The sequence below is a fragment of the Phoxinus phoxinus genome, assembly GCF_949152265.1.
Source record: "Phoxinus phoxinus genome assembly, chromosome: 21".
Taxonomy (NCBI): Eukaryota; Metazoa; Chordata; class Actinopteri; order Cypriniformes; family Leuciscidae; genus Phoxinus; species Phoxinus phoxinus.
In genome coordinates, this window is record NC_136896.1 from 16,078,406 (window position 1) to 16,093,426 (window position 15,021).

A 15,021-nucleotide genomic window follows, 5' to 3' on the forward strand; every position below is an offset into this window, starting at 1 on the left:
GGAGGGCACACACACAGACAGCCCCCCCCCCCCTTTTCTGTGTGTGTTTGGAGGGGAGCAGAAAGACTCACACTGATGCAAGCTCTAAAGCAGACTTCTTCTCGACAGTCAAAGCGGGGTTACGTTATTGCCCGTCGTGCACAGGAACCCGAAAGGCAACGGGGTGGCGGCTTTATATATATATATATATATATATATATATATATATATATATATATATATATATATAAATAAATATAGCTGCAAGCAGCGATGGAGGGCCCAAGCCGGTGGCAGCGCCAGCCCGGTGCCTTTAGTGTAACTAAAGGCACCAGGGTGGCGGTGCCACCGGCTTGGGCCCGTAATCGCTGCTTGCAGCTATATTTTTATTATTTTTATTTGTTGTTTCTTTTTATTGCTGAAGCATAGTTTGATGGACTGACTATGATGGCTTGAACTCTTTTCAGTTAACTCTGAAAAGACTTTTAATTAATGAAGTATGAAGAATGAAGACCAGATTTAGTTTTAGAAACTTTCTCCTAAAGATAAACCTTTTTTTGTTTTAACTTAACCTTTTTTTTTTTACTTGTCTTTCACTTTTTTCTCATTATAAATATTAGCCAAGGTAGCTGGCGATAGACAATAAACAAACAAATATTAGTTGTTTTTTGCTATCAACAAGAACAGAAAGAAGTGAGCAGCTGTAAGCCAATGATTCACAGTGTACGTTGGCATGCAATACTCTTGGGAAGTGAGCCCCGTTGGGAAGCTGTGCGAGCAGACATGTACAAAAGTGATGCATCCATAAATGCAGAATCTATAGCATTTTTATTTTTTTATTTTTTTGCATGTAGGGAGAACAGCAGAGTAAGTGATCTCACCGCTGCGGCTGCGAAGCATCCTGGCAGAGATGCCATTTGCACCGACAGATGTGGTGCCACTCAATGGTCCATCCACAGGACTCACCTCCCCTCCTGGCTGCTTCAGCAACTCCTGCAGAGTCCTGTGAGGAGACAAGAGTAATCATTTACACGAACATAGATACAACAAGGATGTCATTCAGGATTGAATCAAGAATGGTTTTATATTTACCGTTGAATTCTTATATTTGATTTGAGGTGACAGGAACAAGAATTGAAATTCCCAATTGAATATTAGAAAGTACCATTCAAATTCTATTTTTAAATTTATAAATGCACACTTGATAAAAAAAATACAGTAAAACAGTAATATTGAGAAATTATAATTTAAAATAATTGTTTTAATATATTTTAAAATATAATTTATTCCTTTCGTGGCCAAGTCTTACTTATTACTCCAGTCTTCAGTGTCACATTAGAAATCATTCTAAAGCCGCGTTTCCACCGAAATTACCCGGAACAATTTGTCCCAGGAACTTTTTTCCCAGGAACTTTTTTTGCCCCAGACCGGTTGCTTTCTGCGTTTACACCGCGGTCTAAAGTACCGGGAAGATTATAAACTGCGCGCGTCTGCTCCTCCCAGTCTGCGACGCACAGTAATCAGTTTTGAGCGCCACATAATAAGTATGGAGGAGATTAATACTGTGCTGCAGTTGTGTTTGTGATGTATTGCGGACATTGAATGTGAGATGGCTGGGACGAACGCGCAGAAAATTTCCTGTTACACAAATACGTAACCTCGTCGTCGGTCCAGCTGTGTTTAAAAATAAATAAAAATTAATTCCATATTTGCAGACAAACAACTCTCGTGCATGAAGCCACGAACCGCAATAGATTTAAAAAAATGCCGGTTAAAATAGAATGCTGCGTGGAGTCATTCAGTCAAAATGCAGCGTGAACACAACCAATCAGCATGTTCAGCACACAAGTCCCACCCCCGAAAGTTCCTGAACTTTGAAAAAGTACTACCTCGCCAGCAGGGACTTTCTGAGGGGGAAATATTTACCCGGAACTTCATTTAGACCCTGGTTCCTGCGGTGTAAACACACCGAGTACCACCCATAGACTGTAAAAAAATAGGTACCACCCCAAAGTTCCTAGTTCCTGGGGAAAGTTCCCGCGGTGGAAACGCGGCTAAATATGCTGATTTAGTGCTCAAGAAACATTTAATTTTTATTATCAATGTTGCTGAGCTGCTTAATATTTTTTTGGACTTGTGATACTTTTTTTTCATGATTCTTTGATGAATGGAAAGTTTAAAAGAACAGCATTTATTTTAAATATAATTTTTTACAACAATGTAAAAGTCTTTACTGTCACCTTTGATCAATTTAATGTCCTTGCTTAATTTTCAGACCTCAAACTCTTGAACAGTAGTTTATTTATACTAATTTAATCTGTGAGCCCCTCCGCTGTAAGAAATAATATTTTATAGAAAACATTTTTTTTTTTTTTTCCTCATTGGACAGTGTAGAGTAACAGGAAAGTAGGGGGGAGAGATAGGACAAAAAGATCAAAACATGACTCAGGCTGGAGTAAAACCCGAGTTCCCTTGAGCCAACAGTGCATATATGTGTCATGGAAAAGTGTGCTACCATTGGCACCAATCAGTCTGACCTAAACATTTAATTTTGTGGTTTAGGTTATATAAAAGGTGAGATCAGAAAATGACACTAACTGGATTGGATCTCATTTTGCCGACATATTGTCATAGGGCATTTAATCAGAGCAGTACTGTCCATAAATACCCTTCCCTGTTTTGCTGAAAAAGCAAGGGTAAAGATCTGTAGCTATGACAGTGCATATCAGTATAACATTAGTGGTTTGGAGCTGTGAGTCCTGAGGCTGACAATCAGCATATTGTCATATTTTATCAATACTGTCATTTAGCGTCTACTGGCAGTCAACAGACTGTTTGTGTAGCAGACAGTCAATGAATTCACACTCAATATGTTCTTTCTACACACTGGATGCACTTTAAATCCATTACACTAGTCAAATTAAACAATAAATATGTCTAAGCAGTTAACAACTCTTGGCATTCACAGGACTGCAGTCAAGTTAGCTTTATCCTAGAGTTCCCGAACCCTTTCCTGCATCCCTGTGTCCTCCTGGGTGCTGTGTTTTTCAAATCCTTCAAATCCATTATTTTCTATTTCCTACGGCCTCCACTTGTATCCCTAGTGAGCTCTCTAATTCTGTCCAACACCCTTTAACCAACAAGGGACTGTGATGAGATCTAATGTGATTGTCAAGCACAGCGCACTGGCCTTTGGCCGGCCGATGCCAGTGGCAGTAGGCCACCACGGCCTAAGAAAAACAAAACATCAGAAACGCATGAGAATAGAGTCACCCTGGTGATGACTTCTTCCAGGGAAGACAGAAAAAGCATTTGCAGTGGAGCAGGGAAACCGATAGCAGTGCAGTTGGATGGGAGCAGCCGTTCCTGTGCCATCTCCGTTTGCATCCCATCCTAGTGTTTTTGGAAATCTCTTGAGGAGAGTAAAACTCAGCTCAAACTAGAAGATAAACATCATCTGTTTGTTTCTAGGTCTCTCTTGAGAGCTCACATGTATCAGTCATTGGGTAGGACAATGCTGAACAGCTGTCCCCCTGTCTCAATATGTCCATGATATGGGTGCCTGAGCATTTTTGGTCTTTTTGGGAGGACTCAGATGCAGTATAAAGGAAAAATACGGAAAACAAGTCATTTTTTAAAATGGTAATGCTCAATATAGCAGCTTGTAGGATTTGAAGAAGTGAGGAAAATGTATATTTCAGGGTTTTTGCATTCACTTTCAAAAGTTTTGTGTTCCTCGCAGTTGTAATCGAAATTATTCAACCCTCATTGCAAATCAGTTTATTGGCAACATTTACAGACTTTCAGCTGTTTGCAATGAACAAATCAAACAAAAGTAATTGAAATAGCTCAACACAACAAATGTTTCAAGTGGTTTCCCCAAATTCAACTGAAAATGCAACTTTTAATGACTTCTGCGGTCTCAAAATTATTCAACCCCTTTATGGCAAGAATCTATACTTAGTAGAACATAATTTTGCTGTTATGACCTGCTGCAAAGGAGATGTATAACTAGACACCAGCTTCTGGCAGCGTTTCTGAGGAATCTTAGCCCATTACTCATTAGCAATGGCCTCCAGTTCAGTAATATTCTTGGGTTTGCGTTCTGCAAACACCTTCAAATCCCACCAGAGATTTTTTACTGGGTTCAAGTCAGGTGACTCTGATGACCACTGTAGAATCTTCCATTTTTGTGAATTTTGTGAACCGTTACACCCCTACTGTATACTATAATATATAATTATGTATTATATATAATTATATATATTATTATAATTCAACTTAAAGGGGATTCATTTGTTTGCTTGTTTGGGGGTAGTTTGGGTATACTAATAATAATACAACTTAAGTAGGATAACAGCTTAAAATTATTATAATTAATACTATTGAATTGTTTATTTGTTTGTTGATAAAATATATTTGATAATTCAATCAAAAATATAACTGAAACATAATCTTGACAAACATTTGAGATTTTGTCCTTCACCCATTCTTTACACATCCCATTTATATGCCTAACAGCGTACAAAAAAAATAGCTGAAAGGAAAAATTGGTGTCTGAAGGGACTTTTGAGATATTGTCTGTTTGCCTGGTGATCAGTATGTGTTCCTTTCTATATTTTTCTTATTATCTGTCTCTCTTATCAAGAGAATATGACAAATGCTGTGTTTACCAGCTAGCGCTTTCATGTTGTTAAGGGGATAACAACTTAAAATCTTTTGGTGGTTGTTTACATTCATGTCGACATGATTCTCCTCATTGAGGGTGATTTTGAGGATGTTCCATGCTAATGGTCAGACGTCAGCTTTGCTAGACGTCCTGCTGGGCTTTCACCCTTTGCCTCGGTGCATACAGACTCAATCCTGACTCCCGCTGCCATGATGTCTCTCACACACTGAATAGGAGTTGCAGAGAGTGAGACACATTTATTTCTCCCACAACACAGACTAGTATGTTTAGTAAAAAAGTAAACAGTGTAGGAGATCTGATAAAAAGGGCATCCTGGGATGCGCCACTGAGTCCTTCCTGAGGGGTTCAGTTCTGGCAGTCAGCCATGCTGGGTCAGAAGCAGTGCTATCTATGACATGATTGTTCAATCACAATAGGGCCAATTTGTATCATCCTCTGTCTCTCTCATGCCTTGTCCACACTAATAGGTTTTCTTTTGAAAACACATATTTTTCTCTCTGTTTTGGCCTTCCGTCTACACTGAGCTTTTTGAAAACGCTTTCCCAAGTGGATAGATTTGAAATACGCAGTTTTCACGTTATAGTGTGGTTTCAGTGTGGATGAGAAACTTTTTGAAAACGCTAGTGTGGACGGTATTCTTGTTTTTGATACAAAAATGCCTTTTTCAAATGGCATTTTATATAGACGTAGCCTCAGTCACTCAATCATCCTGTTCTATATTGCAGCTAATGGTGCATTTCTTTCTTACAAACTGCCTCGGGGTTTGCTTTGTAAAGAAGCCAACCACTAGCCGGTATGGACATTTATCTGAAGGGCAGATATAGGTTGTAAGGCAAATAATAATGTGTAAAATGTTTATTTTTACTTAAAAGTATCATACTACACTATAGGCCAGATTTACTAAACAGGGCAAGTTATAGCGTGAGAGTGAAATTTCATAAAAGTGTAGATGGGAGTGGAAAGTTCTGCGCTTGATATAATGGCGACATGCAAATTAAAGAACACAGGATAATTTCCATAATGAACAACGTAATCTACCAAGAGTAAATTAGCATAGGGTTGCAAACAAGCAGAAATGAAAGCTCTAGCGTAATTTCTGCCAGGAAGACTCAATTGTTTTGCCTCCTGAGTCTTTCTGGTATACTGCTAATAATTAGGTGATCTACTAATAAGGTCAGCCACAAAATAACCCTGTCCACGCCTTTTCAGCTCCCATTGTTCACCGTTTGTCTTTGGTAAATCCTGACAGTATTTATAATGCCAAAAGAGTGTTTACGCTGCTGCAAGCTGTTAGTGAATCTGGCCTTATGTGTAAGAACTCAAATTTGTTTGGCTTTATTTCAATTCTTTGCTATACATAGATATCAGTACAAAACAATGGGAGCCTAAAGAGGTTCACCCTTTTAATAAAGAGCTTATAGCTATACCCAACTAACACAAATTACAGAACAATGTCTTTTTGATTCAAATGAATAATTAGTATGGTTGTCTCACTTAATTGTAATAATCATTACTACATAATTTAGTGTAATAATATAACCGGTTGCAGCGCAGTCATTCCAATGAGAGCTTGTCACGTTTCCTCTGCGCCGCGGTGTTTTATCCTGAACGGGGTTCTGTATCTTTGGATCTGTGTTGAGTGATTTTATCAGCAATTATTCGTAGAATGCCATATCTAATTATATTGCGGGAGGAACAGCTTCGCCTCGCTTAATGCTATGTAGAACTGAATTACTCTTATAATGTGTAACCCGCAGATAACCAATTAGTCAAATTCACATTGTGCCATCCCAATAGCCCCTCATGTCATTTACTTAATGTGCAGTTAAATGTGAAATAATTTGCACACTATTTCTATTATACTTACAGCAGAAGTTTAGGGAATTATTCATAGTGATATTTCTTTGGTAAAAACATGTTTACTCTTTCTTTTAGACAATTTTATTTACGCGGTAAAAACGTTATATTGCCAAAGCATTGGAAAAGTACGCCTGTTTCGCAATGTCAACTTCCGGTAGTTGGTCCTGTCTTGCTGGTTGCCCTTTTGTCATCCTCTCTATCTTTGCGTCTCAAGTGCAATGGAGTAGGGTTGTGAAAATGTTCCACTTTATCCTTTTACTCTGAACAACTACCACTATATTAGGTGACCCCCTCCCTGAGAAATGTGGTCAGATATTTCTATTGTAAGAGTAAGAAAGTTTTGCATTAGATCATCATGTCATCAAGAGGGCAAATTTAGAGCTAGAGCAAAGCCCAAAGAAAGCAGTAATGAGTAGTTTGTCAGAGATCATAGACCCTCACTTTAGCCTCAGAGGAACAGGAGGGCCTCGAAGTCACGATGGAGATGAGAGAGAGGCGGGGGGCAGGGGCAGGAGGACGCAAATGTCAGTGCACACCCACTAAGACTCAACCATGCGAGAGAGACGTCTTCAGAATCAGAGAGACACGAAGACACACTTGTACATGCACATTAACACACAAACACAGCTATGAACAGCCACATCGCATTCATGTCAACTGAGTTCAGACAGTTTGGAGCCACAGGAAAGACACAGGTTAACGCTCAGGGGTTAGAAGGAGCTGGAGGAGAAGTGTTCAGCTTGTCCTTCTCTCCTTCCATTTTTCAAAAAGTAAACCTGAATTTATCTGCAGACAAACAGTGTTTACAGAGACTCGCATATACAAGCTCTGATTTGAATTTATCAGTACATTTCCTTTGCATTTATAGTTGCATTTTACAGGTCCAGGGGTTTTCAGACTTTTTCATGCCAAGGACCCCCCCAGATATGGAGATATTATGTAATTGCAAACAAAGGCAATACTTTCATGAATGCAGCATTTAAATACCGGTAGTAATAAATACAGTAGAGTTTAATTATAATGACAACTGAATTATTAGCTTTTGTCATTGTACTACAGCCAAAATTATTTAAATATTTGCATTTTATAGCCTACATTTTTTTTGTGCCTTTAATACAATGTATAACCATTTTTAAATGTGATGCTTTAAATCTTGAAATTATTTTGAATTCATTTCAGATTCTTTTGTTTAGCGCTTTTCATAATATCCCTGCAAAGAATCTGTATAGAAAATAGTGCCTTACAACTATTGGACAAGATAAAGGTGACAATGGCAAGGGAAAACTCCACAAGACAATATGTATGATTACTTCTTACTGCTCTTACACATTTCAAAAAAAAAAAATTCTCAATTTTCCGCAGCCTCAACCAAGCCATCGAGGCCATGCAAGTAGACCTACAATCAATAAAAAAATGCAACTGAACCTGACAGCCAGTGATTTAGAAAATTTTCCACAGGAATAAGTCATATGAATTTTGAATGACAGAATAAATGACAGAATCGTCAGTTTTAAGCAAATTATCAGTGAAGGTGTGATTGGAATGTGAATGTGTGGTTTTTTTACACACTTTTTTTTTAAAAATCTACAATACTTAAAGAAACGATTTTTAGGTCAAGTCTGACTACAAAATTCTGTGCCCCCTTCTGATCCAGAAGGTCTCACATTATGTAAATGTGATATCTCAAAGATCTCAGCCCCTCCGGACGCCCGTATGGTGGAATACTCTGCCCAGCATGCTGATTCGTTTCTTTAACTGTGGATGGGATATTGTAAGGCTCAGAATCTTGCCTTTGGTCTCGGCAAGCTGCTTAAGATGTGATCTGAATCATGGATTTCGGTATCACTGCTGGAATCCACAGTGCATTATGTCTCACATTATCATGACTCACATTCTCTGTGTGGTCTATATTATTTTTTCCCCAATGATGTAGTATGTCCTTCATTGTTCAGCAATGATACATGTATAGGAATATAGGCCATTTCTGTGCTTACATAACAAAACTATGACCAAAGTATGCATTGTATAAGTTTAGCCTAAATACTGCTTTCCTTTTACTTGCTTAATTAAGGGTTAGAGATTTTCAGGGAATTTGACATACTGGTGTAACATTCAAATATTAAAGTGCCCCTATATGCTTTTTTGAATATTATACCTTTTGTATAATATAGCTGTCTATAAATGTAAAAGGTCTGCAAAATTAAATTTCATTTTTAAATTAAAAAATGCATAAATTAAGTTTATCTCCCAAATGAAAGTAATTCTAGTCTTCCTTCCTGCACAAACCTATGTAGGTTTATAACAAATGTGCATAATGCCATCCAATGGTCTTTATTGGCTGCCCGTGAACAGCATCAACTTTGACCTGCCCTCAAACATTGTAGTAGCTGAGGCATGGAAGAGTTTGGTGCGTGTTTTCGGCATGTTGAGAAGAAACTGTTTTCTGCACTGTGCTGTAAATCAACTTAGCATGCACTTCCAATAGACGTCTTGAATTGATATAGTAAAACAGATGCCATCATTTCTGTTCTTATCACAAGTGCTGAGGAAGATCCAGAGCTAAAATTCAGATATGGTAATGAGGGTATAATTTCTGACATGAGCTGTAAGCGGTAGACCAATCACAACAGACTGGGTTATTTGACCAATCAGAGAAGAGTAGGCTCTCGCAAAGTGAGGTTTAGAGAGGCCGAATCCTTTATCGAACCGTTTCAGACTCTGTAAGAAATGAGGTGATGCACCAATATATATTATGAATAACGTTTTTTTTGTCCTTTGATGCATGTAAACCTATTGTAGGAGACCCCCAAAACAAAATTAAGAACCTCTAAATCATAATTAGCACTTTAAGGAATGGCTGAAAATGAAAGTGGGAAATTATTTAGAGCCCAATTCAACATCTGAGCAATTGTTTGTGGTTCTTTTTAATGGTGTGAATGGACATTTATAAGTAAGATGTCTAGAGCAGCAGTAGCATCAAAACGAGTTAATCTGTAGAGAAGTTGGTTTAATCTTAAAGCAGTGTTAATCTCAGGAGAACTCTTAATCTTGTAAGAAGAGTTAATCTGGTGTGCAGTTTTAGCGTGTGGGAAATCTTGGAGAGGTGTTAACCTCGGAAAAGTGCTAATCTTCGGATGAAAATTTTTCGTCCTCCACATGTGTTCATCTAGATAGGGCTGTTCGGATTATTGGGTCATTTCATGTCTAAAATGGAGTTACGGCAGAACCCTGAGAGAATTATAAATTGTCTGTATTTTGTTTTATTGCTCATGACAGGTCATTTGATATTCGTAAAGGGATGTTGAATATTTAGAACGATGAGAACAAAAGGTTTGATTTGACATTTGGAGGGAAAGGAACAGAGAAGAAGAACTGGGAATTGAGACATAAGAACAAATATTCTAGTTGAATGGGGTATATAACCCTAGGACAATACTTTGCAAATTTTCTTCAACTCTTTCAACTCTTTTCTGATTGTTATATTCAGAAGAGCAGCATACATATTAATGGCTTTAGTCTTGGCTTTATTCTGCACTACTTTGCTGTTTATGATACAGATGTTAAGACTGGCCAAAATAGCTTTGGTTAACCAACACACTCTGAACGTAATAATACGAATATACAATTATCACGTTTAACTTAAAAACATACAGACTTTTCTGAGTCTTTAGCTCTGTTCCAAAACCTAGTGAGAAGTCTACCAAGATAGCATTTCAAAAACATGTTTGCTTCTGGCACAAAGGCTATTCAAAAAAGGTGCACTCAAAAATGGTCCCACAAGGGGAGTTTCACAGTGATGCCAAAGAAGATTATGTTCATTATAGAACATTTCAGTGAACTTTCTTAGTGTGAAGAACATTTTAATAATAAAAAATTCCACTATAAAAAACATTTTGTGCAATGGAAATGTTCAATGGATGTTATACCGGATCATCATGGAACCATATATACCAATAAAGAACCTTTGTTTTTATTGTTGGCAGCATACTTATGGTGCTTTAAGATACAATCTTTAACCCACAATTTAAGACAACCTCACATTTATTGTTTACGGAGAAGAAAAAGAAGTGCACTAGAAATGCATTGAATGTGCATATTTAAAATCTTTAAAGTATATATATATTTAAAAACTTGCAGAAATAAGTGTACTCTTCACAACTTAGTTGTTAACACACTTAATATATTTTTTAAGAATGTCAAATTAATTTTTTTTACTTTACAGTACATTTTAAATCATTATGTTTTAAGCCTAGCCCCAAACTAAAATGCATGAGCTGTTTTAACTAAAAGCAACTTGCACTGACATATTTTAAATGTCAGTGCCATTGTTTTGTCTCAAGATGCACACTAGTAATGTTTTTTTTCTAAAAAATGTTTATTAAAGCTACTTAAATTTCCTAATTGAACTAAGATATAATCCTGGCTTAATCTAAACCCTGTCTGTGAAACCAGGGCTTAAAGATATACTTACGTCTTACTTAAGTGGGTCAAAATGCACTCTTAAGTTCAACTAATTGCATTTAATTATAATTTATAACTTTCAACTATAATACATTTTCATTTAATTGTAAATAACATTACTTTCGCACTTAAGTATATCCTTTTAAAGTATATCATTTCAGCCTCTCCATTACAAGCACTCTATTTAAAAGTATGCTAAAGTATAGGCTACTTCTTTTTCATAAAGGTGTCCTAGAATGAATTGTGAAAATGTCCAAGAAATATCAGTTATAAAAACACAATTAAATTACTATTTTACGTAATATTTTTGTGTGCTTTGTATTTTTTTATAGTATTGTAATGTTTGGTTAGCGGTAACCAAGTTAAGAGATCAGCTCTGTTGGAATCAAATGAGTAGTCACCCATTTGTTTAATTAAGAGAGCAATATTTTTGTAGCATGTAGTTACTGGAACATTTCAGATTAGTCCCTTATAGGGGTACAATTTTATTTAGGATGTAGAGCAGCTCACTATATTTTGTAAAAATAATAATAATAATTTCTACTCGCCTGGAGCTACTGAGATCGTTCTGGCCTCCACGGCTCTTCTCCAGCCCCAGTTTGGTGAAGATTCCCACCAGGACCATGATGGCCACCACACCACAGATGATGTACACAATCATGTGAGTTCGATCCCGCTCATGGTCTGGCTGCACCTCAGTGTTGGTGGCCACAGGTTTTCCAGTGTTGGCCCAAATGGGAGTATCATAGTTGGAGCAGGAGGTCTGATCCAGTCGCTGCTGAAGGAACTGGCAGCAGAACCGGTAGTAACAGGTGCCGCAACAGAACAAGAAGATACCTGCGTTACAATTAAAGGGAGGGTCCCACTGGCCCATCACATCATAGTAACCCCGGCAACGGGTGCCAGTGGACGGCACAGTATCCTCCTCCACCTCTCCAGGTGTGGTCAAAGTTGGAGGCCCCTCTGATGTTACAGAAATCAACAAAGGATCTAAGGTCTGGTTGGCTGTTTGGATGTCCATATCAGTAGAAGTCTCGTCCTGCGCTTTAGCGGCCCGTCCCAGAATGGCAGTGAGCAGAAGATGAAGTAAAAAACTTCCAGCCATGCTTCACCCGACACACAGCACTCAATGATTTACCTCACTTTGAGAGTGAAGATACCCAAGAAATGATTGTTAAAAAAGAAGAATTCTTAAAAGTGTTGAAAAAGTTGTTGAATGTCATAAAACCAGATATAGTTAAGAATATTTCAAATGATTTAGAGATTCAAAAAGTATTCTATTTTTAAAATATCTTTTTAAAATTGTGTTTTTAGAATGTTTAGATTTAGAATATTCATTTGTTTAGGTTGTTATATTTTTCAAATTAATAAATGCGTTTATTTCAGAATTGTTTCAATGAAATAAAAAATGCACTGTTAACAGGGAAAAAAAGCATTTCCTTCAACAATTAAAAGAAAATAGTTACTGAAAAGTGGTATAAAATTATAGTTTCTTTAATTGGAACTGCATTACCTTTGTACTTTCAGAGAGAAAATAAATACTTGGCCCTGGTCCTGTCCAGATATGCGTCTCATTTTATGTTTCCCATTGTAGTTCAACACTTGTTCTCAGTGCTCACCAGTACTTCCTTTTCAGTTTTCTTTTCACCTCTGTAAACAAGCAGTCACAGTAATTTGCCATAAAAAAATCCTTTCATGGGGAGCGAGTGAACCCACAGACAGATGTTTTAATCCACAGCGATCCACTCTGAGTGCTGTCTCTGAGCCTTGTGAAAGGCAACAGTTCAGGATTCAAATTAAAACTCCTCCCTTCTGTTCTCAGTATGAGAGAGAGAGAGAGAGAGAGAGATTTTCCATGCAGCTGCTGGTTATAGTGTGAAAGGAGAGGAGACAGTACACTACTGAAGGGTTTAGTTCGCAGGCTTGTATAGATACTGAAGAACATTTTTGTTTTTCCAATTGAGAGTGAAGAAGAAAAAAGGAAATATAAATATTTAATTATAAATATTGTACATTATTATCTTATTGTGAATAATAAATATTATAACGTATTGTATATGATATATCCGTTGATTTTGCAGCTGTCTGATCTCACCATTAATAATGTTCATTTGAACAGCCTGTTCTGGATGTCTCAACCGTCTAGTAGGGCTGCAAGATTAATCGCAATTAACATGAAATCATTCTTAAACCGATTTGGCTTATTGCGATTATGAAATCGCAAAGGCTGCGATAATTTTTTATGTGCAGCTTGTCAGAGACATACTGCTCTCTGATCCGTAGTAAATGCTGCTCCATCTGAAAGCACCGCGAGTTTGAGTCGCTTATAAAGTGCATTTGAAAAAATGACACACGTCATACATCTTTCCAAACATGAGAAGCATTTATGAACCTCTTGTCAAACAAAAGGCAACATTTAATAAATCAATCCAAGCATTTCAATCTTCTAATTTAGCTACAGCAATAGTACGATCCCCTTATGGATTTCCTGGAATGACCTGCGTTATCTATTTATTTGGGCATATTTGGAGTGTCTGCTTGAGAGCACCCACTGGCTTTCAAATGGAGCAGCATTTACTGCTGATCACAGAGCCATGCTGCACTGACAAGCTGCACATAAAATAATCGCAACCAAACAGTGTGCAGTTTAATTTCGATTCATCGTGAATGAGGAGGCGAGGAATGAGGAGTGAGGAAGCTTCCTGAGGAGTCATGGGTGAGGATACACTCATGGGCGAGCGTTTTTTTCGTACTATTTTGCAAACCCTTCCTAGCCTCCTTTGTGAAAGTTGGAGTCTAGAGAGCCCGTTTTTTCCTATGCTTCCCTCGCACCTAAGGGTGTGGAGCTAAGATCCGAGGGAAGGAAACAAGGATGCACAAATTAGAAATGAGAAGCACCCCATCACTCAGCCAAGCATTTTAGGAAGTATGTGCCTCCGTATCAGAGGCGACACTTGAGGACAGATGACTTGTGCGTTGTGTTTGGGTAAGGAACTGAATACACTCATTGTGAGGCGCTCTTTGTAATGCATTTGCGAGACTGACTGAAAGAGACAGGTGTTTGCACAAGCGCGTTCGGCTCTCAAAGGAATCGAAGGCGCTCACAGTGATGTTTTTGTGATTGTTACCCGTAGCGGTACCCGTAGCGGCTGGCAGGTTTGATCATGGTCATGGGCGGAGCAAAGGGAGAGTCTTATGAGATTTCTTTCCCTTTCTGGTCTGCTCTTACTAATGTGTGGGACCTAATTCTGAGGAATTAGATGCAGAGAGAGTGGAGGCAGGTGCTATTTTTTAGATCTGCCCCCTCTGCTGGCCTGCACAATAGCAATGCTCAGTGGTGACGATCTCTGGAGCCTGACAGGAAGCGTTTTCACACTATTTTGCAAACCCTTCCTAGTTTTAGGCTCCTTCGTGAAAATTGGAGTCTAGAAAGCCCTGTCTGTCTAGAGAGCAGTCAAACCTTTTTCCTCAGGTTTGACTGAAGAGCAGAACCCTCCCCCTGAGTCAGGTCGTGAAGCAGGCTACTCCAGTCCCTGGGATGAGCTCTTTCGATCTCGAGAACCTGACAGAAAGTGGGTTTTGTGCCCCAGTGTGTGAACCCTTCTTTGTTATAAGGTACCTTCGTAAGTATCTGTGGTCTTGAGATCCTACAAAGACATTTGTTTTCTTGTGGTCGCAAAGATGGGGCCTTGGCCCCCGGAGCTCCCCTTGGATAGCAGTATCGAGTTGTCAGGCTCTTTTTTGAGCCTCCTTGGTAAGCAGTCCTTAATGTAGAACGTATTTAGGTCTCCTCTCACTTTAAAGAGTCGCCCCACTGAGACCTCTGCTCCCCAGAGCTCCGCATAAGATAACTTGTCCAAGTTGTATGGCTCTCTGTGAGCCTACTTGGTGAGGTGATATTTTAGCATTGAGCATAGTTAGGCTTCCGGTTGCGGAGACTCTCTATTAGTTTCGGTGAAATCACAAAACAAAATACACAAAAACGTGTCCCTGCCTGGTATACAACCAGTAATGAACATATTTGGATTTGA

At 38.3% G+C, this 15,021-nt stretch overlaps 1 protein-coding gene and 1 long non-coding RNA gene across 3 annotated transcripts in view; one reads left to right on the forward strand and one right to left on the reverse strand.

Annotated features, from left to right (window-relative positions):
* The window catches only part of LOC306989760, an 86,245-nt gene extending 77,467 nt beyond the window's left edge, over positions 1-8,778 (forward strand). Inside the window, exons 2-3 of the long non-coding RNA XR_013795725.1 lie at positions 834-984; positions 7,892-8,778. This is a non-coding gene — a long non-coding RNA (uncharacterized lncRNA). The remainder of the gene's footprint in view (positions 1-833; positions 985-7,891) is intronic.
* The window catches only part of shisa8b (shisa family member 8b), a 90,069-nt gene extending 77,301 nt beyond the window's left edge, over positions 1-12,768 (reverse strand). The window contains exons 1-2 of one of the 2 annotated variants that reach the window (XM_079595726.1): positions 11,539-12,768; positions 861-982 (exon numbers count right to left, since the gene is read on the reverse strand). In XM_079595726.1, coding sequence (XP_079451852.1) covers positions 861-982; positions 11,539-12,095 — 679 coding nt within the window. In that variant the 5' untranslated portion in view covers positions 12,096-12,768. The remainder of the gene's footprint in view (positions 1-860; positions 983-11,538) is intronic. The other variant, XM_079595727.1, reaches the window with a different exon arrangement.
* Between the last annotated feature and the right edge of the window lie 2,253 nt (positions 12,769-15,021).